Source organism: Hibiscus syriacus, unplaced genomic scaffold (assembly GCF_006381635.1).
Source record: "Hibiscus syriacus cultivar Baekdansim isolate YM2019G1 unplaced genomic scaffold, ASM638163v2 tig00116971_pilon, whole genome shotgun sequence".
NCBI classification, from domain to species: domain Eukaryota; kingdom Viridiplantae; phylum Streptophyta; class Magnoliopsida; order Malvales; family Malvaceae; genus Hibiscus; species Hibiscus syriacus.
This window is the reverse complement of record NW_024063495.1, coordinates 6,297,781-6,321,799: the sequence shown is the minus strand read 5'-3', so window position 1 is coordinate 6,321,799 and position 24,019 is coordinate 6,297,781. Positions and strand designations below refer to the sequence as shown.

Below are 24,019 nucleotides of genomic sequence, written 5' to 3'. Positions count from 1 at the left end.
CTATTAACTTTGTGTTATACTCCCTTTAGAACTTAGTTCTATGACAACCGACTAGGCTTCAGAAATTATGATAACCTTCTATATTTAGAATTTATTTTTATTTTCTTATAATCTTTATAAATTAATAAAAGAGAAATCATTGTTGAAGTTAGAAAAGAGAGAGAGAGAGAGAGAGAGAAGAAGAAGAAGTCATTTTTTAGATCTGAAGAGAAGGGGAAAACAGAAGCAACGATAGAGTCCAAAAAGAAAGAAGGAAAAGTCTAGGGGAGTCAAATGGCTGGTCTCGTGTGCCAAATCAGTCTGTTAACATGTCACGTTTGTATTTTATCACTCCTAGTAACGACTGTTATCGGTGAGTGACCGATTTGTTATAAATCAATAACATTAATACTTAATTTGTTACTTTTAAAATTTTAGTAGAAAAAACAAAACTTACTCAAACATAAATGATCATTTATATAATTTACCCTTAATTACTTTGAAGTGTTTTTAGGCCAATCTATCAATTAAAATGACTATAATTTCAATTTGTATACGATGATAAGATTTGAAGATCGAAATGAGAGTATCTCAAAAATAAATATTGGTTTTATTGTTTTGAGAAATTTTTTTCTTAAAAATTGATGACAAATTAAGATTAAGGAGATTAGGGAATTAGGGATGCTTATCGAGCGAGTCGATCACGAGTTGGGCAGTGCGCGATTCGTGTCCGTTAAAAAATTTTGTTGCTTGAATCGACTTGTTGCTCGTTAAGTTTATTAAAATTTGCTCGACTCGTGCTCGTTAAAAAAAGTTGTTGCTCATTAAGTTCGATGCTCGTTGCTCACCTCATTGCTCGTTAAACTCACCGAAATTTTTATCTTATTTTATTGACTATAAAAATTAGCTGACCCTATTTACATATATGTAATGGGGTGAGGGGAGGTAAGGTAGTAGGTTGCCCCCAACGGGTTGAGAGCAACTTCCGTGGAAGACCTCCGGCAATCAGAATTATGAATTGCCCACCTCGATCCCACGACCACAAGGTTAAGAGCCTTGCGCTCTACCAACTGAGCTTAACTATAAGTAAAATCAACTAATACTATATAGAGCTTAATATAAACATAAATTAATAAATTTAACAAAAAAATTATTAAAAGAGTGTATAAAGCAATTTTAAAGTAACAATTTATAAATACATTAAAATAATAACCAAGGTTTGATTTTTTAGTGTAGTAAAATATTAATCAATAATTTGATTTTTTTTATTGTTTATTAGAAAATTAATAGATTAGTAGTTTATCATTTTTATTATCTATCAGTAAATTAGTAATTTTTTTGAATGAAATAATTTTTAAGGTAACTACTAAAAAATTATATAAAAAAATTAACAAGCTGCTCACAAACTTATTGAGTTGAGTTAGACTTTGCTCGACTCAACTCGTTAAGGTCTCGAGTCAAACTCTAGTTCGAATCAAGTTAACCTGAGTCGAGTTTTTACCGAGCTTTGATCGATTTGAGTTTAAGTTGCTCACGAGCTGCTCAACTCATTAAGTATCTCTCACAGAGACAATTTTAGAATGAAAAAAATGAGTTCATAAAAAGTCGAATCAAGACGGGACAACAAGATGATTGAAATATTTTGAAATTCATCAAAATCTATTTTTTATGTATATATTTTTATGTTGATTTTTCAGTTTGGATCTTAAACTACAGTTTATTCACAATTTAATCCTTGATCCTTTTTGTGTAACTCATTAATTGATGGAAGGGTCATATTATTTTTTAACGGTGTCGGAAAAAGGATCAATGGTTGACGATATGAAATTTTAAGGGCCATAGTAGGAGTTGAGCCATACTTTAGGGACAAATTATATATTAAGCAAAAAAAAAAATTTTGGCAAACAATTGTGTAAGAGAATTATTACAAGGGGCAATATATAAAGGTGAGGAGGACAAGGACATGTTCGTTGAAAGAAAATAAAAAGAAGGGTAATTTTAATTTAATTTGAGTTCTTCTTTCTCTCCCCCTTTTCACCCGATCTGTTGCTTAGGGTTCAATCGACATCCCCTACATTCTCTCATCGACCGCAACAATCGATTATTGGCTTCGTTTCTGATCCAAATCCGTTTGAATTTTGAAGAACGGGAATTTCATCAATCATGACGATTCATGATTCTGGATTCATGATGGAGAACGGGGTAAGTTGCTTGCCGTGCACGCCCGAAGAAGAAAAAAGGATCGTTACCGAATTGAAAAACGAATCCGAGCGTAATTTGAAGGAAGGCAACTTGTATTTCGTTATTTCCAGCAGGTCCGTTTTAAAATTATTTTCAAATCATTTCTATTCGCCGACTGTTCTTTGGATAAATCTGTGAGGAAATTTTATTTTATTTTGAAATCTGTAAATTCTTTTTCAATATTCGATTAAAATTAGACTTGAATCACCTAGATTTTCTTTTCTGCAGGTGGTTTCGAAGGTGGGAGAGGTATGTCGGGATAGATGCTGATGGAAATTTGAACCATTCTTCTGATACTCAACATACAAATATGGATTCTTCGATGGTGGCGGAAATGCCTGGTCCTATTAATAATTCTGATATTGTTCAAAATGGAAGCGTTTGCAATGAAAATGAGATACAGCTTTGCAGAATGTTGATGGAAGGGCAGGATTATGTTTTGGTACCTCAAAAAGTTTGGGAAAAGCTTCACGAATGGTAATACTTCACTTCTGGCTGTTTTTGCATTGATAAATAGAATGTATGTGGTATATGCTTTGGGCACTTAGATAGTTTGCTTAGTTATTAAACAACTTGAAGATCTATTGTGATTTAGTAGTAGTTTATGTTAATAAAACAGATAAACTTACAAATAATTTGCAGACACTTTTTCTCTCCGAATATTTATTAATATTTCCTTCCTGGTTAAAGCAATTAGCAAAATCAAATTGATTTATGTGTTTCTGTTTTTTTATTTGTCTTGTACTATCATTTTAGGTATAAAGGGGGCCCAGCATTGCCAAGAAAGATGATTTTGCAGGGTGTTTATCACAGAAATTTTGATGTGGAGGTTTACCCACTTTGTCTTAATTTGATAGATTCCAGGGATGAAAGCCAGTCAGTTATATTGTTAAGCAGAAAGGTATAGGTTTTAATCTGCCCAACTTGAGGGATTGTCCATTTGTTGTGTTATCTTGTTCAGAAAAATGGAAAGTAACAGTGTTAAAAAAAATGATAAAACAGGCTTCAAGTTGCATCCATTTTCTAAAGTGATTTGGAAAATACTTTTGGTTTATAAGTTTTGTTTTCAAGTCTTTGATGTCCTTGAAATTTTTCCTTTTTATTGTAGACCATGCCGGTTCTAACTTCACTTTTCACTAACTTCTGTTCTTTTGGTTGGATTACTTGTTTAGGCTTTAGTATCTGAGCTTTTCCAGAGGGCCTGCGCACTTAGGGGAATAGAACAGAATAAGGTGGGAATAACTGTTTCTTTTTCCCTTTAAACATGTATATTTAAATAAAATTGTTTTAGAAGAAGATTTGTATGCTATAAGTCAACTTCATTTACATGTTTTGGTTCATTATATATTGCTAGGTTCGCATTTGGGATTACTTCAACAGGAGAAAGCATGCACAGCTGTTTGCTTCAAATAAAACCCTAGAGGAATCAAACTTGCAGATGGATCAAGATGTGAGTACCTTTTCGTTTTGCCTTCACTATTTCCATTTCTATTTGGTTTTAATTTATCTGCATGTTTGTTGAACTTTACAGATTCTTTTGGAGCAAGTTGATGGACGTCAGTCTTCAACATTTGGGATGGATTCAACGGGAAATGAACTAGCTTTGGTTTCCATGGAACCTTCAAGATCATCCTTTACAATTGCTGGAGGCCCAGCCTTGTCTAATGGTCACTCCTTTGGTTACAAATCAAATCTGTATCCAGGAAGTTCCATAGGCTCAGGATTAACGGATATAGGTGATAGTTTTGATGCCTATAACTCTGTTAGGAAAGGAGAGACAAGGGGTTTATCAGGGTTGCAAAACCTAGGAAATACTTGTTTTATGAATAGTGCTCTTCAATGTTTAGTGCACACACCACCTCTTGTTGAGTATTTCTTGAAAGACTACAGTGATGAGATCAACACACAAAATCCTTTGGGAATGCAAGTAAGCTGTGGTGCTATCAACCATTTTGTTTTTAGTAGTTTACTATGAATTTTGGACAATTTCCACACCTTTTCTTGAGCACTTCACTAAGTGTCTAACCTCAGTTGTACTTGTGCAGGGGGAGCTGGCACTTGCTTTTGGTGAGTTATTACGGAAATTATGGTCCTCAGGGCAAACAGCAATTGCTCCACGTGTATTTAAAGGAAAACTTGCTCGGTTTGCGCCACAATTTAGTGGTTATAACCAGCATGATTCTCAAGTGAGTTCCATTTTTCTTTTTTAATATTGAACTTCTGCAACATCAAGAATTGGTAACTTGTATCAGTGGTAATTTTTTTATTAGATTATGTTCACTGCAAAAATATTTATTTCAAAAGGAAGTGATGAATGTTATTTAAAAAAAAACTACAAATTGGATGCTTAGTTTTTTTTTTTGATAGGAATTTTAGGCCTCATTAAAAACCCCCTTCTTGAATAAGGAACTTATAATGAGTTCCTTCATCAGAGGAAGGAGGAAAAGAGTGCCTTAAACTTCATTAATGAAAATACATAAGATTACAACAAGAAGATAAGCCCCTTACAACAATTTGAAAATCCCAAAATAAAATACCCCTAAGATACACTGGAATTAGCCAATGGCAGATTTAGCCAACCCATCAGCCTCAATATTGGCTGTCCTAGCAACCCATCTAATAACACCCTCAACTTCTTTTAGCTTAATTATTATGTTCCTTACAAGAGTGACAAAAATCTGAGGGCAGAAAGTTCCATTCTTAACCCAATCCACTGCCAATTTGCAGTCTGATTCTAACAACAAACGACCATTAATACCTCCTTTCACTGAATCAAAGAAAATTAAGCCCTTCTGAATAGCCCTTAGCTCCATCATAATAGGTGGACCTGGACCCGTGACCTCCTTAAAAGATCCTAGAATAAGACCTTCCTCATCTCTTAGAATACCCGCAACTCCACTGCTGTTCCAATCAGAATTTGTAGCTGCATCCACATTCAATTTTACAAAGCCCTTAGGAGGGGGGACCAAGGAATTGTAGTAACAATCGATTTGTTGAGAGGGAAGCATGAATCCCCAAGAGAAGGGTCCCCGATTAGAGAATCCATTGAAATAACAGAATCTGCAAACTTAGCTGAGAACCAAGATGCAAGTCGTACTCTTGCTAAGAAAAATAGATTAAGATGGTCAAACTTCCCTCTATCAAAAACAATATCATTTGTTACTTTCCAAACAGTCCAAATAACAACGGCAGGAATGAACTTCCAAATAGCAGACCTAGGATTTAGATCTTCCCAAGCTTGAAGAAACTTCTGCGCATTTGTATGAAAAACCACAGAAAGACTCCAATACTGCACAAATTTGTTCCAAAGTGACCACACAACTGAACACGAGAAAAATAAGTGAGAAGAAGATTCAACCTCCAAATTACATAAAGGACAAGAAAGATCTGTTATACCCGTAACCCCTCTCTTAACCAGTTCAGACCTCACTGGCAGTTTTTGAAGAACTACCTGCCACATGAATACCTCAACTCTTGGTGGCACCAGACCTTTCCACACAAATTTCTTCCAAACATAATCCTCCTCCTAAGCCAAAGAACAAGTCTTCACACATGAATTAGCAGAATAGACACCAATTCCGTTTCCTTTCCAAATCAGACCATCGATTGCCTCTTTAGACAGACAAAAATTAGAAATGATAGCCATCAGGTTAGCCCACTGTTCAAATTCCCAATCGGCTAAGCTTCTCCTCAACTGAATATTCCAGATCCATCCCAAACTGAACTCGCCAAATTCAATCAGTTTTCCAAACTGGTTTGTAGAGATTGCGAACAGCCTCGGAAAAGAAACCTTAAGAGGGCAGTCCATTGCCCATTTGTCCTGCCAAAACTGAATAAATTGACCATTCCCAACTCCTAGTCTGAACATGCTGCGAAAATAGCAACCAAAAGAGTCTTCTTTAAAATAAGAATTCACCACCGAGCTCCAAATCCAAGAAGCTTGAGCTGGGATATTGCTATTGAACATTAATGAAAAAGGATCAATATTGTATTTTGAACAGATCATTCTCCTCCAAACAGCATCCTTGTCATTAGCAAATCTCCAAGACCATTTCCCCAATAGTGCTCTGTTCATATTGCTAATATTTAACACTCCTAAACCACCAGCCTCCTTTGGCTTACACACGTTAAGCCAACTAACCCAATGAATCTTATTTTTCTCCGCTCCACCTCCCTATAAGAACTTAGACATGATTGAGTTGAGTTTAGAAGTTACGGATGATGGAATTTTGAATATAGACAAGTAGTAAGTAGGAAGAGAACAGAGAACCGATTTAATCAAAACTAATCTCCCTGCCAAGGAAAGGGTGGCAGCTTTCCAACCTGCTAGTTTGTTGTTAAATTTTGAAACAACCGGATCCCAAAGAGAGGTTGAATTCCGTGTTGCACCAAGAGGCAGACCTAGATAATCAGAAGGAAATTTCCCCACTGCACAGCCAATAGACGACGCCCACTCCTCCACCTCCTCTGTAGCCGTATTAACACCAAATAACTTGCTTTTCTTAAGATTCAACTGCAGACCAGACATAACTTCAAACACTCTTAAGACCCTTTTAACATTTGAAATCTCCATTTTCGAAGCCCCACAGAAAATAATTAGGTCGTCTGCAAATTGCAGATGAGATAAGTTGAAAGCAGTCTCATTCCTCCCAATATGCAGACCAGAAAACAATCCATCAGAGACGGCCTTTAAGAGCAAAACATTTAGGAGTTCCCCAACTAAGTTAAAAAGCAAGGGCGAAAGAGAACAGCCCTGGCGGAGACCCCTTGCCATAGGAAATTCCTGAGAAGGTACTCCATTTATCAAAACTGAAATAGAAGCAGTAGTAACACATTGTTTTATCCAACTTCTCCATTTAGAGCCGAAACCCATTTTCTCCATAACCTTAAAAAGAATAGACCAATCCACAGTGTCGTAAGCCCTTCTAAAATCCACTTTAAACACACATCCTTTGAGTCCCTTTTTCCTCCAAAAATCAATCCCCTCATTGGCTATAAGAGAACAGTCCAGAATTTGACGACCTGGAATGAAAGCAAACTGCATAGGGCTTATTACATCGGAAATGCAATTCCTTAATCTCCTCGAAAGACATTTTGAGAGGATCTTGTACAAACCTCCTACAAGGCTTATAGGTCTATAGTCATCTAATCCACCAATATTGGCCACCTTGGGGATAAGAGTAATGAAAGTATGATTTACTCCATGTTCCCAACCTTTCCCTAAATAAAAGTTATGAAAGAATTTCAGAATATCAACCTTAAGAACAACCCAAAATTTCTTGAAGAAGCCCATATTAAAACCATCCGGGCCGGGAGCTTTGTTGCTATCACACGATTGTAGAGTCTCCCATATTTCTTCCTCCGTGAATTCTTTTTCCAGAATATTACTTTGCTCCACTGAAATTTTTGAAAAATTCATCTTCATATCTTCTACTTCCAAAGTAGAACTAGAGTTGTAAATTCCAAAAAAATGGTCTTTGACACAAGCTTTGATGACAGATGGATCTTGAGTTATCTCTCCATTGACATTCAAAGCATTCATGGAATTCCTCTTTCTCCTAATCAACGCACAAGTATGAAAAAATCTTGTATTGCGGTCCCCTTCTTCCACCCATCTAGCTCTCGATTTTTGAAACCATATATGTTCTTCAATCTTATACAACCTCCATAATTCTGATCTCATATTGTTCAAATCTGGTCATCTGTCCCAAACATATGTACCTTGCCTCTGCTGCAAGTTTACCTCTTCCAAGTGAATCCTCTTTTCTAAATCTGTAATCTCTACAGAAGGAAAATGGTCTCTCTTCCCCGCCCATTGTTTGATCGACAGTTTAGTAGATTTCAGGATAGATAGAATTCCTGCTTTCCTCTGATCAGACTTGCATTCTTTAACAGTAGACTCAACTAAATTCTGGAAACCGTCCTCTTCCATCAAATAATTAAAGATTTTGAAAGGTTTCTTCCCCCAACTGACCCCCTCATTCTCCAGAAAAACAGCATTATGATCTGACACTGACCTTGGCAACAAGTATTGTGTAACATCAGGAAATGCTTCTAGGAAATGAACATCAACGAGGAACCTGTCCAGTCTAACATAGGTGGGTAAATCCTGGTTGTTACACCAAGTGAATCTGCCCCCATGTAAAGGTAAATCAATTAACCCTGTATGTTGCAGAAATTGGCTGAAAATCCTTATTGAACTTCTGTTTGGAGCTCTCCCCACCTTCTCTTCTTCAGAAAGATGCACATTAAAATCACCTCCCACACATAAAGGGATATTCAGTCCACAAATAAAAACAGCTAACTCTTCAAAGAAGCTTGCTTTCTCTTCTTCAATACTAGGCCCATAAACATTAATAAAACCACACCTAAACTGTGAAGTTCGAAACTTTCCAAAGACTGCAATAAACCTTCTGTTTATAATAAGGTTGTCAACTTCAAAAGAGCACTCATCCCAGCAACTCAATAGCCCTCCAGAAGAACCCACTGCTGGAGATTCTGCAAAACCTTGAAGAGTATTCAAACCACTTCTCCTTAAAAATTGTCTCTGAACCTTCTCCACTTTAGTTTCTTGCAATAGAAGAAGAATAGGACGTCTCTTTAAAACTAGATTTTGAACAGCTCTGTGTTTTTCCTTCCTTCCCAAACCCCTAACGTTCCACGTAATAATGGCTAATTGAAATTTCATCATGATTCAAATAAGTATTAGAAAACCCAATAAACACCGAAAATCAAACCAGCCTCAAATCCTCCTCCAACTTTATAATTTTCTCCAAAAAAGCTGATTTCCCACCCTTGAAAGACACACCCAATCTATTACTGATTTCCCAAGTAGCTAGAGCTTCCTCCAAAAGAACAACAAAATCTGAAGAAGAAACTGTTTCAATGCTAACTTGATCCAATGCAAGTCTGGTCAGCAATCTTTTGGCTCTTCTATTAAAGGACTTAGAGTTGAAAGAATAACTATCTCCTTGTAAGTGCCACCCTTCACACATACTATCCAAACTGTTGTCAACAACCTGCCTCTCCAAAGTAGACCCCATACAGCCTTCCAAATTAGGTTCTGCAACTGCACTGACCGACAGAACTGAATTAGGATCCAAAATCTTCCCATTTTGCCTCTCTAGAGATTCCTCTTCTCGAGGAACAACAATTTCATCTTTCTCTAACCAATGTCTTCTCTCCCTGGATCTCTTGTAGACCCTTTTGAAGCTAATACTTCTTCTCTTTTCCAACAGTTCACTCTTTGTAGTCAATGGAGAGTTGGATCGATCAAGCGTTCTTCCCCTGGAAATCTTACTTCCAGAACATAAAATGTAGTCAATCGGCTTTTCCTCTAAATTTGATTCCAATCCTCTAGAACACTTTCTCAAACCAGAAAGTGGCAGACCTCCATTTTTATCTTCCTCTGAGTTTGCAGATTCAACCAGAAACTGCTTCTGGTCCATTCTCCCAAATTTATCCAGCTTAACAACAGGCCCAGCTGGAATAATTTTTAGAGGTGGAGAACCAAGTTGCCCGTTATCTGATGATTGGGCTACAGACCCATCAGCCGAAAAATTTGAAAATCTGCATCCCAAACCCGCGTATTCACCGAAATTGTTAGTCCCAAGATCCTGACACGCTGTCATCACACAATTAATGCCTTTCCCAACTTTGTTAAACGTTGGGAGTTGAATTTCCTCACCAACTCCAACCAAACCCGTGTTAGCTCCTTGGTCAAACCAAATATCTACCTTTTGTCTGCTGTTTTCTTCTGAACGTTCAGCACTTTCCATGCTATCTGACAGACTACTGTCAACCTTGTCTCCAGAAAATTCCTCACCAAATTGTCTATCGTCGGAACCTCCCACCGGCGACTTGTTAAAGGAAACTGAAGAATACTCAAGCACCGAACCCAGCTTAATCTTAACTTTGAACGACCTTCCATAGGATCCAATAGTTATCTCCTCAGGGACGTCAAAAGGGCTGGCCACCCTAACCAAAATCTTCACCATCGAAAGGTCTGCTCTGATAACTGTATCTTCATGAATCTCTTCCACCAATCCCCACTTTCCTGCTACCCGTTCCAAAAAGGAATTTTGCCAACATAACAATGGAACCCCAAACAGATGTACGAGGCAAAAAGCCATTGGAACACCATCATCGTTCAATAAAAGTGCCAACCTATCAAACCAGAAAAATAACTCATCCTTTTTCTCTAGCCATGCATCCATCATTTCTTCAGTCGACTTAAATGTAATAACACAAGAATTCCAGACATAACCCCATCTGGAGATCTGGACATCAAAACCTTCATTAACTAAGGCCTTCTGGACTAATTCGAACTCAAAAGAATGTTTGATGATCCCCGTTAATGATCTCTTCACCCAACTGGAGCTCTCAGATGGAATATGCATTTCCCAACTATTTTTTATACCTTTCCTCCTGTTGAAACCATCGATCGACCGATCCCTATGGTCCGATGCATTGCTCTTCAATCTATCAGACAGTAAGGCCTCCTTGTAAGATCTTGTATCCCTTACACTCCTGTTAATAACACCTTTCTCTTTGGACCTTGAATTACAATTATAATTTTTGTGCTTTTAAATTACCCCTAGGAAGGCCTGTCAGTCAATAATTGTATTATTGTTTAGCAAAATGCTGTATGTTGTCTAATTTCTGGCGATGGTGCTGCATGCAGGACAAAAGATATTTTAGCCTTCACTAGTTTTATAGTAGTGTAATGCATGTTTAAAGATCCTAAGCTTTAGTTTGACATGATTCCCTACTCTAAAGGCTTGGTACAGACCTTTCGTATTATACTTTAAAAGCAACTTACGAATGACTTCCGGTGTTGTTTAAATGGTATAATTCTTATCACTTTTAAGGGGTACATCTACTACTTTTATGAGATTTATGCTTTTCTAAATGGATTATCTTTCTTTAGGAACTTTTGGCTTTCTTACTAGATGGGCTACATGAAGATTTGAATCGTGTCAAACAGAAACCTTATATTGAAATGAAGGATGCAGATGATCGTCCTGATGAGGAAGTTGCAGCTGAGTCTTGGAAAAATCACAAGGCCCGAAATGACTCGATTATTGTGGATGTTTGTCAAGTGAGAAATTTTCTTATTGATCTAATTGTTTTGATTTAGAGCTTCATATTGTAGTCAATCTTAAAGTTATGTCAGAAAGTTAGGGTCGTATCAGGGTTTTATTACCTTGCAAATACAATTACTCATCTATGATTTGTTCTCGGTGCCACTCTGAGCAGATTGATAACCAATTCCATTTTTTAGCATTATTAGAAATGGCTTTTGTTTACATTCTTTAAGGTTTGGGCATTTAAGTCTATAGGTGCCTAGTGCTTTGCAGTACTTGTCTATTTGTTTTTGCTCAACTTTCATGTCAATATGCACTGCTACAAGTTTTTGAGCATGGAAATGTAGGTTGATTTTCTCCCCTGCTACTAACATTTGGAATATTTTTTATAATGATCTTGCTTCTCAGGGCCAATATAAGTCGACATTGGTTTGCCCAGTTTGCAGCAAAATTTCAATTACTTTTGACCCCTTCATGTATCTGTCATTGCCACTACCTTCCACTATCACTAGGACAATGACAGTGACAGTGTTTTATTGTGATGGAAGTGGTCTCCCAATGCCATATACTGTCTCTGTGCTGAAAAATTGTTTCTGCAAAGATCTCCTTCTGGCTTTGCGCACTGCTTGTTGCTTGAAGACTGATGAGAACCTTCTGCTTGCAGAGGTAAACATTTCTTGAATTGATTCTTAATTTCTTTTTTGGCTGTTTCGGTTATAGGTTATCTCGATTTGTTGATGTATTCATTATTCTATACCAGGTCTATGAAAACAAGATTTGCCGATATTTGGAGGTGCCCTTGGAGCCATTGGTTTCGATAAAGGATGATGAACATATTGTGGCCTTCCGATATCAGAAAACGGGGATGGAGAAAACTAAGCTAGTAATTTTTCATCGATGGCAGGAAAAGTAAGTTTACTATTGGATTCCGTCAAGCAACTATGTTGTTTTAATTTGATTTATCATCTGTAGGCACTTTGATATTTTGGAAAACTAGGGATCTATGGTTTCATCTATCATTTCCATTTTCTGTGTCATGCAGTTCATCCATTGCCTGTTCACTCCACATGATTAAGAAAATCTATGGAAGAGTGAATCAATTTTACAGGACTTGTTATTTTTAGATCTATGGCATATATGTGTACCATGAAAGTGCTATCATATAATATCAATTTATTTAAGAAGCTGGGGGGTGAATTTATTGAATAAATAAGCTGTTTTTGTCTTCTTTTATTAAGATTTTGAGCTAAAATATTGTGCTTTCCAGATCCACATCAGATTATCTTAATAGTGGAAAGGAGCTTTTTGGAACTCCACTGGTTACTTATTTGGAAGGAGACCATATAAGTGGAGCTGATATCGAAACCACTGTTTCTGAAGTATTATCACCTTTGAAAAGAATGCATTCTTCCGCTAAGTCTCGTATTGGCAAAGAGAATGACTTCCTCTCAGATGGTCTTGATGAACCATGCAGCAGTTCTGATGCTCACTCAGATGAAAATGTAGAATTTGAGGGTACATTGAGCACAGACTTATCACTCCGGCTCCATTTGACAGATGACAGGATTATGACCTTCAAGCCTCTTAAGAAGGATACCCTCTTTGAATCTGGGAAAATCTTTGGGAAAATCTTAAGGGTTGTGCTGGATTGGACTGACAAAGAACAGGAGCTATATGATGCCAGCTACTTGAAAGACCTCCCCGAAGTTCATAAAGCAGTGTTTACTGCTAAAAAAACTCGGCAGGAGGCCATCTCACTATCTTCATGTTTGGATGCTTTCTTGGTGGAAGAACCACTAGGGCCTGATGACATGTGGTAAGCGCTTTAAACATGTTTAAATGGATTTGAGATGATCAAGTTGTGTATTATCTCCTCATTTTCTCGTAAACAGTATCGAAGCCTTAATGGTGTGACCAAAATGATAAATACAGGTATTGTCCTCGTTGCAAGGAACATAGGCAAGCTGTAAAGAAGCTAGACTTGTGGATGCTACCTGAGATTATTGTTTTCCACTTGAAACGCTTCACTTATGGCCGATACCTAAAAAACAAGATTGACACTTTTGTGAATTTCCCTATTCACAATCTTGATTTGAGTAAACATGTGTTGAACAAAGATGGGCAATCTTATAAATACGAGCTATATGCCATCAGCAACCATTATGGTGGCCTAGGCGGCGGCCACTACACTGCATATGCTAAGGTAAAGTCTTTATAGTACTTATGCAGCATGCACCCTACTCATAATTTCAAATACGAATTCTTAATTTGAACGATATCTGAAGTCTTCTATTTTTCCACTTTCGTAGTTGATTGAAGAAAATAGATGGTATCATTTTGATGATAATCATGTTTCTCCCGTCAATGAATCCGACATCAAGACTTCAGCCGCATATCTGTTGTTCTATAAGAGAGTTAGAAGGGAAACCGAGATGGAGACGGAAGAGCCATCACATGATCATTCTGTATCTTAAATATCTAGTTGAGACAGCATTCTGCAATACTTTTGCTTTTCTTTTCTTTTTTTAATCGGAGCTACTTCCATTTGAGGTTATGCTGTGCTCACCTACGACAGTAAGCAAAGCCGACCCCAGGTCCCCGGTTTTGTGAAAGATAGATGGCACCAGAATGCGATAAAATCAGTGCCTGAAAATTCAAGTAGGGAAAATATTAGTTCCAATTCTAAATTCATTTTGAAGGAAAATTCGGTCGGGGTAGTAGCTACCAAGTTTTGGTAATAGGGCCTGTATTATGAGCTACTGATAGCGTGTACTTGCTGCCCTTTATCTTTTTCTTACAGAGATGCATTAATTCTTGACACCCAAACAAAAGGAAATCCCAATAATTGTAAGAAAATAGTTACCTGCCAAGTTTTTAATCTAAGCTGAACATGGATGGTGATAGTCTTTGTGGTGGTAAATCCAAGCTGGATTTTCGTTTCGAGATTTGTTATTCCATTTGAGATTTTACATAATCGTCTGTTAGTTGGTAACCCATACATATATATAACATTTGGGAAAATTATACAAATGGTTATTAATGTTCGAGTAAGTTTTTGTTTACCCTATTGAAGTTTCAAAACTAATAAATTGTCATTAACATTGTTGATTTATAACAATTCAGTCACTAATGTTATCCATTTATAAATCAAAGTTTACTCTGCAATACCACCATCAGAGAACACTACACCGATCTCCTTCCTCCCTCGACTTCCATCGGAGCCCAGTCGAAAGCGGAAAGTTGTGGCGAAAGGGGTTCAAAAAATCATATCCAAAAATTCCATGCTTGTCAACTTCCTACGGACATGTGCTCTTTTAACTTTCGAATTGGTTCTGCCTTTTGTTTATCGCCATGGTGTTTGCACCCTTGTTACCACTATCACCATTTACTCCCTCTTAGGCCTCTGCGTTCTCTCTTGCTTCTTCTTCCACTTCATCGACAGTTTCCGAGGTCTCGGTGGGAACGGTTTACTACAGTTTCGTGACGCCTTGGGGACTAGCCCCTTTCAAGCATGGTCTCAAATTTGAATCCCCAAAGACGACAATTACAAGGTTGGACTAACGGATTTCGTCCATGCCATCATGTCGGTGTTGGTTTTCATGCATGGAGATTGCATTCTAGGATCATAGAGTTACCAACTGTGTTTTTCCGGGACACAAGAAGGAGATGGATCAAGTTATGGAGGGTTTTCCAATAATGGTGGAGATTATTTGCAGTGACATGTTTCTTATGTTTCTAAAAACTAGATTTGGCGTTGGTTGCATGGATCTTTGATATTTAACATCATGGTTTTCGATTTAGTGTTTTAATTCTTAATATAGATAGATTTAAATTTGAAATGATTTTGTAAATAAATTTCTTCGACAATTCGTGTCTCGTGTCTGCAGAAGAATGTTACATTGTTACTGATGATGAATTGAAAAAGAGAATAAATTTTCTTAGTGGATTTATGGTGGCTTTCAAGGAACAAATTCACACTGATATGAAGCTTAAGCCTAACAATGGGCCCTTCATGTCAGCACACAAATCTTTACTGGTAAAAACTCCCTACATTATCAGACTATAAAAGAAGAGGTTGAGGCTGTTAACTGCTTAACAACCTTAGTCTCTTCTTTTATAGTCTGAAATACATATGCTTCAATTAATATATTTTCTTTCTTTGTCTGTTTTACTTCGACCGAACATTGATCACGAAATTACTAGCATGTAGACAGCAAGATCAGAAATCTTTAAAAATATATTAAGCTCGGACTACTACAAGGCTCCACCGAGTGATACTACCAGAGTTAAACAAAAGCTCAAGTCCCTCCTAGAGTTTCTTTGCATTGGGGATTTGCCTTTGGATAAGTTTTAAAAGCATGTTTTCACATTATATGTTGCAGCTGGTAAGTATGAGATTCTGTATTTACAAGAGTCGTGTGAGCGTTACATGCTGAATTCCTTGAATGCATCGAATGCTCTCGATATATAGATCTCAGATTCATATCCGAATAAGAAGTCGAAGGAAACGGCTGTGAACTTAATTGTGTGGAACTTGAAGAGCATAGTTTCATCGCAGAAATATCAAGATTTTGCTTCCAACAATCCACATCCCAGAATATGAAGAGCATAGTTTCATCACGCACGGCAACGTGGTGGTTAAGTTGTTGGTAAAGCTCAAGCAAGCACGAAATAAGGAAAGGCGCCAGAATTAGACGTTGAATTCATTCATTTACTAATAAATATAATTGTTTATAAAAAACCACATAAAAACACTATATGCAAGAAAGCTGAATTACGCTTGGAAGTTGGGATTTAGAAAGATCAAAATTGAAACGGACAATCGCGAGAAGAATAAAATTGCAGGTTTTCTAGCATCGATGATTTGTGGAAGGACGGTCCTCCATTAGCTTCCTGTTGAAATTGCAGAGCTGGTGTTGCAAGAAGCTACTGCAAATGCTTAAGACATTTATTGTACTTCTATGATAAAAAGAAAAAAGAACATTATACGCATAAGAATTGATTCTCCGATAGTCTTCACAAACCATTATTAACACCTTTCGACTATACTATACTATACTATACTATACTATACAACAATTCTTTAACATTTCAAGTTTTTTCAACTTCAAAAATAGCTTTTTACTAAAGGCCATAACAGCGTAGGTGGTTCCATCTTTGAAGTTAATGGCTGTCAACAGTCGACAGACGATGATATCGAATTTTGCTTGCGGCCGTCCATTATGGAACTCACAAAACTACTAGATTTCCACCCACCCTCACGAAGTAGCAATATTTTCCTTAGCAAGTGGAACAATCTCCTCCCCTTCGATACCCGGTTCACTCCCGGCAACCTCTAAGCTCAACAGCATCTTCTCCCACAACTTTGATGGCCCCTGCATAAATCAAACATATTCAGATTTAAAAAAAAAACCCATTTTACTTGAACTCGGGTGTAAGCGCCAGGCACAAATATATGTAGGACATAAGTGTTAGACATGCGTACTTCGGAATATATGAAGAGCCGGGAGTAATATAGGAACGGACCCCATGAAAGATCCTGTGCCATACAATTCTGGATCATTTCTCTACTGGCTCCGGTGCCGTATACCGCAAGAGCTCTCTTGACACCTTTTACCACCTTATCTACATCACTTGGATCCACTGTATCACACTGCAGAAACACATCCCATAGAGATGAATGGTCGAAACCTAAATTCGCACGTCATACAAAGATAATCCGTTTCTTGCTACTTACTTCGACATTGAAAGCTCCCATGTGGAACCCTGTGAATCCTTCCTTCACTGTGTCAACAAGTCCACCAGTAGAGGCCACTATTGGCAACTGTAACACAAAAGGAAACCGGTTATGGAAATTCGTGTATAAAGTTAAATCAGTTGGTTACTTGGTTGCATAAAAAGGTAAGGCTAAAAGGATTTACATTTCCGTATTGCATAGCTTGCAGCTGAATGAGACCACATGGTTCAAATCTACTTGGGACCAAAAGGTAATCAGCACTGGCAAATATCATATGGGCCAATGGAACATTGAATTTGGCTTTGCCTGGATATAGGATCTCTAGCTGTTCAAGCTGCTTGTCCGTTGCCTTTTTACCAGTTCCCTGAAAAGAAAATAGATCCATTACTAAAACTCTATGCTTGTTGAAGCAACAGTAACAACCCATGTTACTCGGACTCGGGTGTGATGGTCTGATACAAGTACGCATCTGGTATAGGTATGCTTGGTTTTTTTCTTTAGTTTTTTCCATGTATTTGGAGAGGCATAGTTCCATGCCCATGTCCGAATGTGTTGGATGCTGAAAATTGAGATGTTGGAGAAATATAGGTAAAAAGAAGGAATCATTTTGGAATTTGATACTAACAAGGACAACAATCTGGCAATTTTCTCCAATGAATTTAGGAAGAGCTGCTACCAAAATGTCAGAACCTTTCTGCTCTTCGAGCCTACCAATGAAGGCAATTAATGGAATATACTTATCAACAGGCAACCCTCTGCTTGAAGAGCTTCCTTTAATAATGCCTTTGCAGCCGTTACCTGCAACGGAACTTGTTGAGATTAAAAGAAACATGCATTTCTAATACCACCAAAGAAACCTGGAAATTGGAAGTTATAGAAAGCACACTTACAGTCGTAGCGTCATATTTGACACTGATGTATTTGTCAGTAGAAGGGTTCCATTTTTGAACATCCATGCCATTCACAATTCCAGTGATGCCAGGTTTACGTATGATAACATCGAGTTCAACACCTTTATCTTCACCAGAAACAAGCTCTTGGACATAGTATGGACTTACAGTCAAGACCCTATCTGATTCCAAAATTCCTGCTTTCATCAAATTTATTTTTCTACCCTTGACAGGCTTCTCGTACCTGTCAATCAGAACCGTTTTTAAGTCCATCATGATAAAAAAATAAGTCAATGAAACTATATGAACCATATATATCAACAGAAGAGAATATTGTTTTTATTCATACCCATCAATGAGTCAAATGAACTCTTGAATTGATCAGGCAAATTGAGAAGTGTGAAATCTTCAAAGGCAAATCTTCCCTGATAGGCTATGTTGTGGATGCAAAAGGCAACCTGCAAATATTATTTGTCATATACACTGTTAAGTTCTAATTTTCAGCATGTCCAAATTCGCCTGATTTCACTTTGAAAAGAGGTCGTCATACCTTGGCATGCATATAGATGCCCCTTGATTGACACATGCTTTTTAAATAGCATGGAAGAAGAGCGGTGTGCCAATCATTGGCAACGAAAACAACATTTTCTCCTGCAGAAGATGCTGATCCATTATTTCATGAAAATAGATATTTAACTTTAAAGGTTTAAGTCTTAAACAAGAAGATGCCATAACTTACGGTCCTAAGAAATATTTGTTGCTATTTAAATTCAGAACTCTTGGTGCCTCCAGAGCAGCCTGCAAATGATAAAATCATACTAACTTAATAGCTTGATTGATATCATGAACCATAATTCGTTTCAACTAGTAGGCTGTAATTCGGACTCGTGAACCGGCATTAAGATGGGAACTGACATGAAATAATGCAAATTTTACAGCTTGATGAGCAGGAACTGCTTTTCCTTTAGTTTATTCACATAAACCATGATATATTAGGCTGATTCTTAAGAAGATGTTTACGGATGGTGAGATCCGAAATCGCAAAGGTGACTGCTTAAACTAATTAAGCTAAGGTCCGTCCGCATACATACGATGATTAGAATTGGAAAGAGACGCTATTATACTTGATAGATTTTACCAGACACAACAAGCTGAATCGCAATTGATTGTCCTTGTAGTCGGTACCAGCCTTGGGGCCGTAGATTTTGGATCCTGTTTTGCCCCATACCTGAACAATCGAAAAAACAAAAGAAGCATAATTATTGGAAATAAACATAACTAATTCAATCTTTGATAAAGAAATGACAGTTCCAAACCTTCTCCAGGAACATAGGATGATCGACAAAGAAACGATCAACACCCCGTTTGTAGCAGTGGAAGAACCGAACAGTAACAGTTGTGTCCCCAACTTTCAGCTGCATATTAGGAACTGATGTTTAAGAACACAATCCAAGCACATAACTCACTTCAAATTCACTTTGAACCATACAAAAATAACAAAAACAGGAATTGGGAAACCTTACCTCAACTGAGACACAGGTATCCCATGCATCCTTGTACTGGTCATACCGAGGAGACACAGTCATAACACGATGTTCTTTGGCCTAATCAATGGGGAATAAAATCATACACTTAACAAACAAAATTGAAACCAAAAATTGTATATGCAGTATTGGTTGTAAATCTCATACTTACAGCCATTTCAGGAGGAAGTCCACCAAGAACATCACCGAATCCACCGGTTTTGCTCCATGGACCAACCTCGGCTCCCACAAAGACAATATTCATCCCTGTTCCACAAACAATTTTCCCATTAAGCTTGTGGTTTGCAGTTGGGTGAGCTTCTTTGACAGCAGCCTTCGCATTGGTCCTCATCTGCAACCTGTCTAGTTTGTTCACAGACCTTAAAGCATTGTGAATCATGGGTTGATTGCTCCACCCAATCTGTCCCAGATTGGCCTTGGTTTCTGCTCCATGGGAAGTTGTCGAAACAAAGCGAGAAGCCGCCACTGTGGCCATTGCTTTGGGTACTTTCAAGCTGAAAATCAACGAAATGATTCAAACCCAAGTTCCAAAACCATTTGATTAACATCAAAAACATCGAACATGTCTCAAATTAGAAACATAGAAACTGGTATCCATTAACAAAATGAGTTGGAAAAATGCATGCAATGACGAACTCGCCAGTGCACTTGAAAGAATCCCAGAAAAATGTATGTTGATTAGGGAGTTTGAAGTTGGTCAAACGAATTAGCCAATTTGAAGAGATTCCATGGCTGACCTGCAATTACACGTGACCACACAAGAATGGCTGAGTATCCTCCGTTGTCTATGAGCCTCACGATCGTATCTGCCGTCGGCCAGAATCAAGAATATGCTGCAAATGGGCGGTCTTCAACTCGTCGTCACTCCCCGTGTTCGAAATGTGTCCTTAATAAATATAATAAGGGTAAACTAAACCTAAGGTCACTTAATTATAAGTTTAGTAACAAACATGTCACTTTCTTCTAAATATTATAAACAAAACACTCAATTAAAATATTAGTACAAGGTAATTTTGTTGTTAAAATTGAAACATACATCTAATGTGGGATACTATAGTAACATTTTTAATCCATAAAACTTGTACATTCTATCATTTTTCTAATTCAAAACAATTTAACAAATATAATCCTTCAAATTTAAAAAATTTATCAATTTAATCTTTCTTACGATACTATCAAATCAAGAAAACCCGTTGGACCAAAAAAATATTTGAAACTACATTATGTCATAAAGCAACAACGAGTTACTATTGAGCTATTGTTATATAAAAAAAAAGTAACAAAAATAATATAATTTTTTTAGAGAAGATCAAATACTAAAATAATGAAATTTTTAAATATTAAATTTATTGAATTGTTTCAAATTAAGACAAATTAATAGACTATATAAATTTTAAGGACTAAAATTATTATTATACTGAATCACATCATTATTTTTTGTTTAATATTTAACAATGGTAATATTTATGTAATAATATTATAATTGAGTGATATATTTACAACTTTTAAAAGAAAAGTGATATATTTGTTATACGTTCTGCTTTTCTTCCCTTTTTCTTTAATGGTTAAATTACATAAGTTATAAGTTTAGTTTATGTACTTTAATTTAATCAATTTTAATATTTGTATTAGTTAATATTAAATTTCAATAATTTAAAATGATCAAATTGGAGAAGATTAATTAAATCCATAACTTACGTATAATATAATGACTAACAATAGAACATGGTCTGTATATTGTAATAATGTTTTTAGTCCTTGTACTATTCATAAATTGTGAATTTAATCTTTATATTCTCAATCTAGTAAATTTTATTGTATGTGCTCTTTGAAACTAAAACACAGGTTCACAAAATGATCAATTTGGAGAACATGAACTAAAATTAGGACCTATGCATACTACAAAGATTGATAACATAACTTGAGTTATCATATTGCATAACTATAATTAAGTTCAAGATTGAAAATTTAAATTTTAAAAAGTATAGGGTTAAAAAGTGGTGGGTCTATTAATTTAAAAGGATAAACTACATATTTACTACCTAAACTATTACTTTTGTTCTATTTTGGTATCTAAACTTTTATTTTTTTCTTCAAAATCACACTTAACGTATATTTTTTTATTTCATTTGGTACCTCACCATTAAAAACTTAACGAAACTGTTGTACATAACACTTTTTATAGGTAAATTACATCATTCATCACTCAATTATCTTTCCCACTCTTATTTTGGTCACTAAAGTTTAATTTTTTTAATTTAATTACTTAAATTTTAAATTACTCCTAATTTAATCACTCTAACTTTCAAATTTAATGTTTTTTTTTATTTTAATTATATATTACTAAAATAATAATAATAAATTTCATGTGACAAAAATAATTAATAAAATAAATTAGTTTGATTAAAACAATAGATTTTGAAAGTTGAGTAGTTAAATTGAAAAATTTTAAACTTTAGTGACCAAAATAAGAGTGAGAATAGTTGAGTGATGAATGATGTAATGTACCCATAAAAATGTCACGTAGAACATTTTTTTTAACGGCGTGGTACCAAAATGAAACATAAACTAAATGTTATATATGATTTAAAAAAACAGAATTTAGGTATCAAAACAAAACAAAAATAATAGTTTAGATACTAAATATATAATTTATCCAATTTAAAATTGGGTCCAAATTTTTAATAATGTTATTTTTGAAAAAAAAAATCCAAATTTTTTCTCTTTCCTTTAATATATTAAACTAAATTTAATATTTTTTTCCAAAATAATGGATATATAATTGAACCCCTACAAGCTTTATACATCCGCCACCGACTAAAAAATGATCAAATTAGAGTAATGATTAAATTCACGACGTTTTGATAGTACAAGGACTAATAGAAGGGTTTGTCCTATTTACAAGTATTAATAAGGTGTGAAACGACACCGCATGTTGTAATATTGTGGTTGATGCAATAACGCCCTTTGACAGTGGGGGTCCACCACCATATGTCTGTATATGGATAATTTTCTTGCCCCGAACCCGAATCCAACTGATTGGACCTCATTTCTTGCCCCCATCTTTGCTCTTAAAAAATTCAAAAATACGACGCCAATATCATTTAACAAATGCAATATATACAAAATAATAATAATAATAAATATAAATTCGTCATTAGATATGGACCCAAAACATATCAGAGGATAGTAGTATTTAAGAAAAACAATCAAAATGTTATATGATTTAAGTTTTTAAATATTATATTAATAACTTAATTTCATATATTTTAAAATGTTATAATTTTATATATTTTAAAATTTTGATGTATTTTATTTAAAATATTCATGTTTTAAATATTCAATTTTGTGTCGAGGAAGATTTTTGTGTAATAACATTCATCAAGTTGGCATGGGCATGTGGTTGGAAATTAGGTGTGTTGAGAAGAATTTTTTGGTTTTGTATGGACACAGTTTGATTAAGTTTTCACATGTATTTTTCACAACTTGTTAACAATAATGCACACATAATTGTCGTCCTTGTTTTTGGAACCAATATCATTATGATGCTTAATATAAAATATATTCAAATTATATTATTTTACACATTTAAGTATTTAATTTTTTATATATCTATGTGTTTAACGTTACAAACATTACTATTTTAAGTGTCTCAATCGAAATAGATGTAAGATATGTCTGTGTCATCAAAAAAACGCTTACTAGCTTGCCACCAATCAGTGGCAAGCTCAACCTTTGTAGGTGTCAGCCTCTGTAATGGATAGTTGACCTCCTAACAATATAAAAGTTCAAATAAGTTAAACGTCTACTAGTAATAACTTGTTTATATATGGTAGTATTTTTGTTAACTTACATCATTCATCGTCGTATATGGTAGTAACTCTTCCCAATCCAACAGCCGGATCCTCCTACAGAAAATATCCCTAGGAATATCATTTGAATTTTTGGTTGCATATGTCCGCATGCTGGAAAAAGCCTCAAATATCCAAATCTACAAATAATATAATACACAAATATTAGTAATTGTTAAATAATTAATTATAATTTTGGAAACATTATATAGAAATTCTTACCTTAAAGGCCCAAATAAAGTCTGCCAAAGTGTATTTGGAACCATGGCCACGTAAACTTTTTCGGTCCTCAAAGGCAGACGACAACTTTTTTCAGGTAGCTTTCCATAGATATGAACTCCACAGAAACATGTTTCATGCATTTAGGTCCTCTACCAATAATATTAGGTCCTTAGAAATAGGTTGTCTTGCCTCTTTGCCTAAAAAGTCGGCATGCAAAAGTAATAAATGGCATACTCGGACAACATCGAGGTCATCCATCCGAGTAAAACCATCTTTAACAAATAATCTTTTCAAGTCGTCGATGTGTAAACTCGGCTTCGCCTTTGCCAGATCAGGAAAAACCCGAGATAACCATGATGGGCGGGCGATATGACTAGTGTACCGACCTACATCATCGTGTCCGAAGCGTAGACCAGTGAAACTCCTCCCGCCCAAAACAAGTATACGTCGGAGGAAAATGAAACCATAT

At 35.9% G+C, this 24,019-nt stretch overlaps 1 protein-coding gene and 3 pseudogenes across 1 annotated transcript; 3 read left to right on the top strand and 1 right to left on the bottom strand.

The window, feature by feature from the left end:
• The first annotated feature begins 2,028 nt into the window (after positions 1-2,028).
• Positions 2,029-13,989, top strand: LOC120191784 (ubiquitin carboxyl-terminal hydrolase 9-like). Its single transcript, XM_039194701.1, has 13 exons — positions 2,029-2,294; positions 2,449-2,697; positions 2,977-3,121; positions 3,393-3,452; positions 3,575-3,670; positions 3,752-4,147; positions 4,266-4,406; positions 11,150-11,320; positions 11,715-11,972; positions 12,067-12,215; positions 12,574-13,122; positions 13,239-13,509; positions 13,616-13,989. The coding sequence occupies exons 1-13, from the start codon at positions 2,143-2,145 to the stop codon at positions 13,778-13,780; spliced, it is 2,802 nt and encodes a 933-aa protein (XP_039050632.1). The 5' UTR covers positions 2,029-2,142; the 3' UTR covers positions 13,781-13,989.
• Positions 13,990-14,196: 207 nt separating this feature from the next.
• On the top strand, positions 14,197-15,080 carry LOC120191869 (annotated as a pseudogene).
• Positions 15,081-15,186: 106 nt separating this feature from the next.
• Positions 15,187-15,909, top strand: LOC120191868 (annotated as a pseudogene).
• A 387-nt stretch (positions 15,910-16,296) lies between these two features.
• On the bottom strand, positions 16,297-20,248 carry LOC120191789 (annotated as a pseudogene).
• Between the last annotated feature and the right edge of the window lie 3,771 nt (positions 20,249-24,019).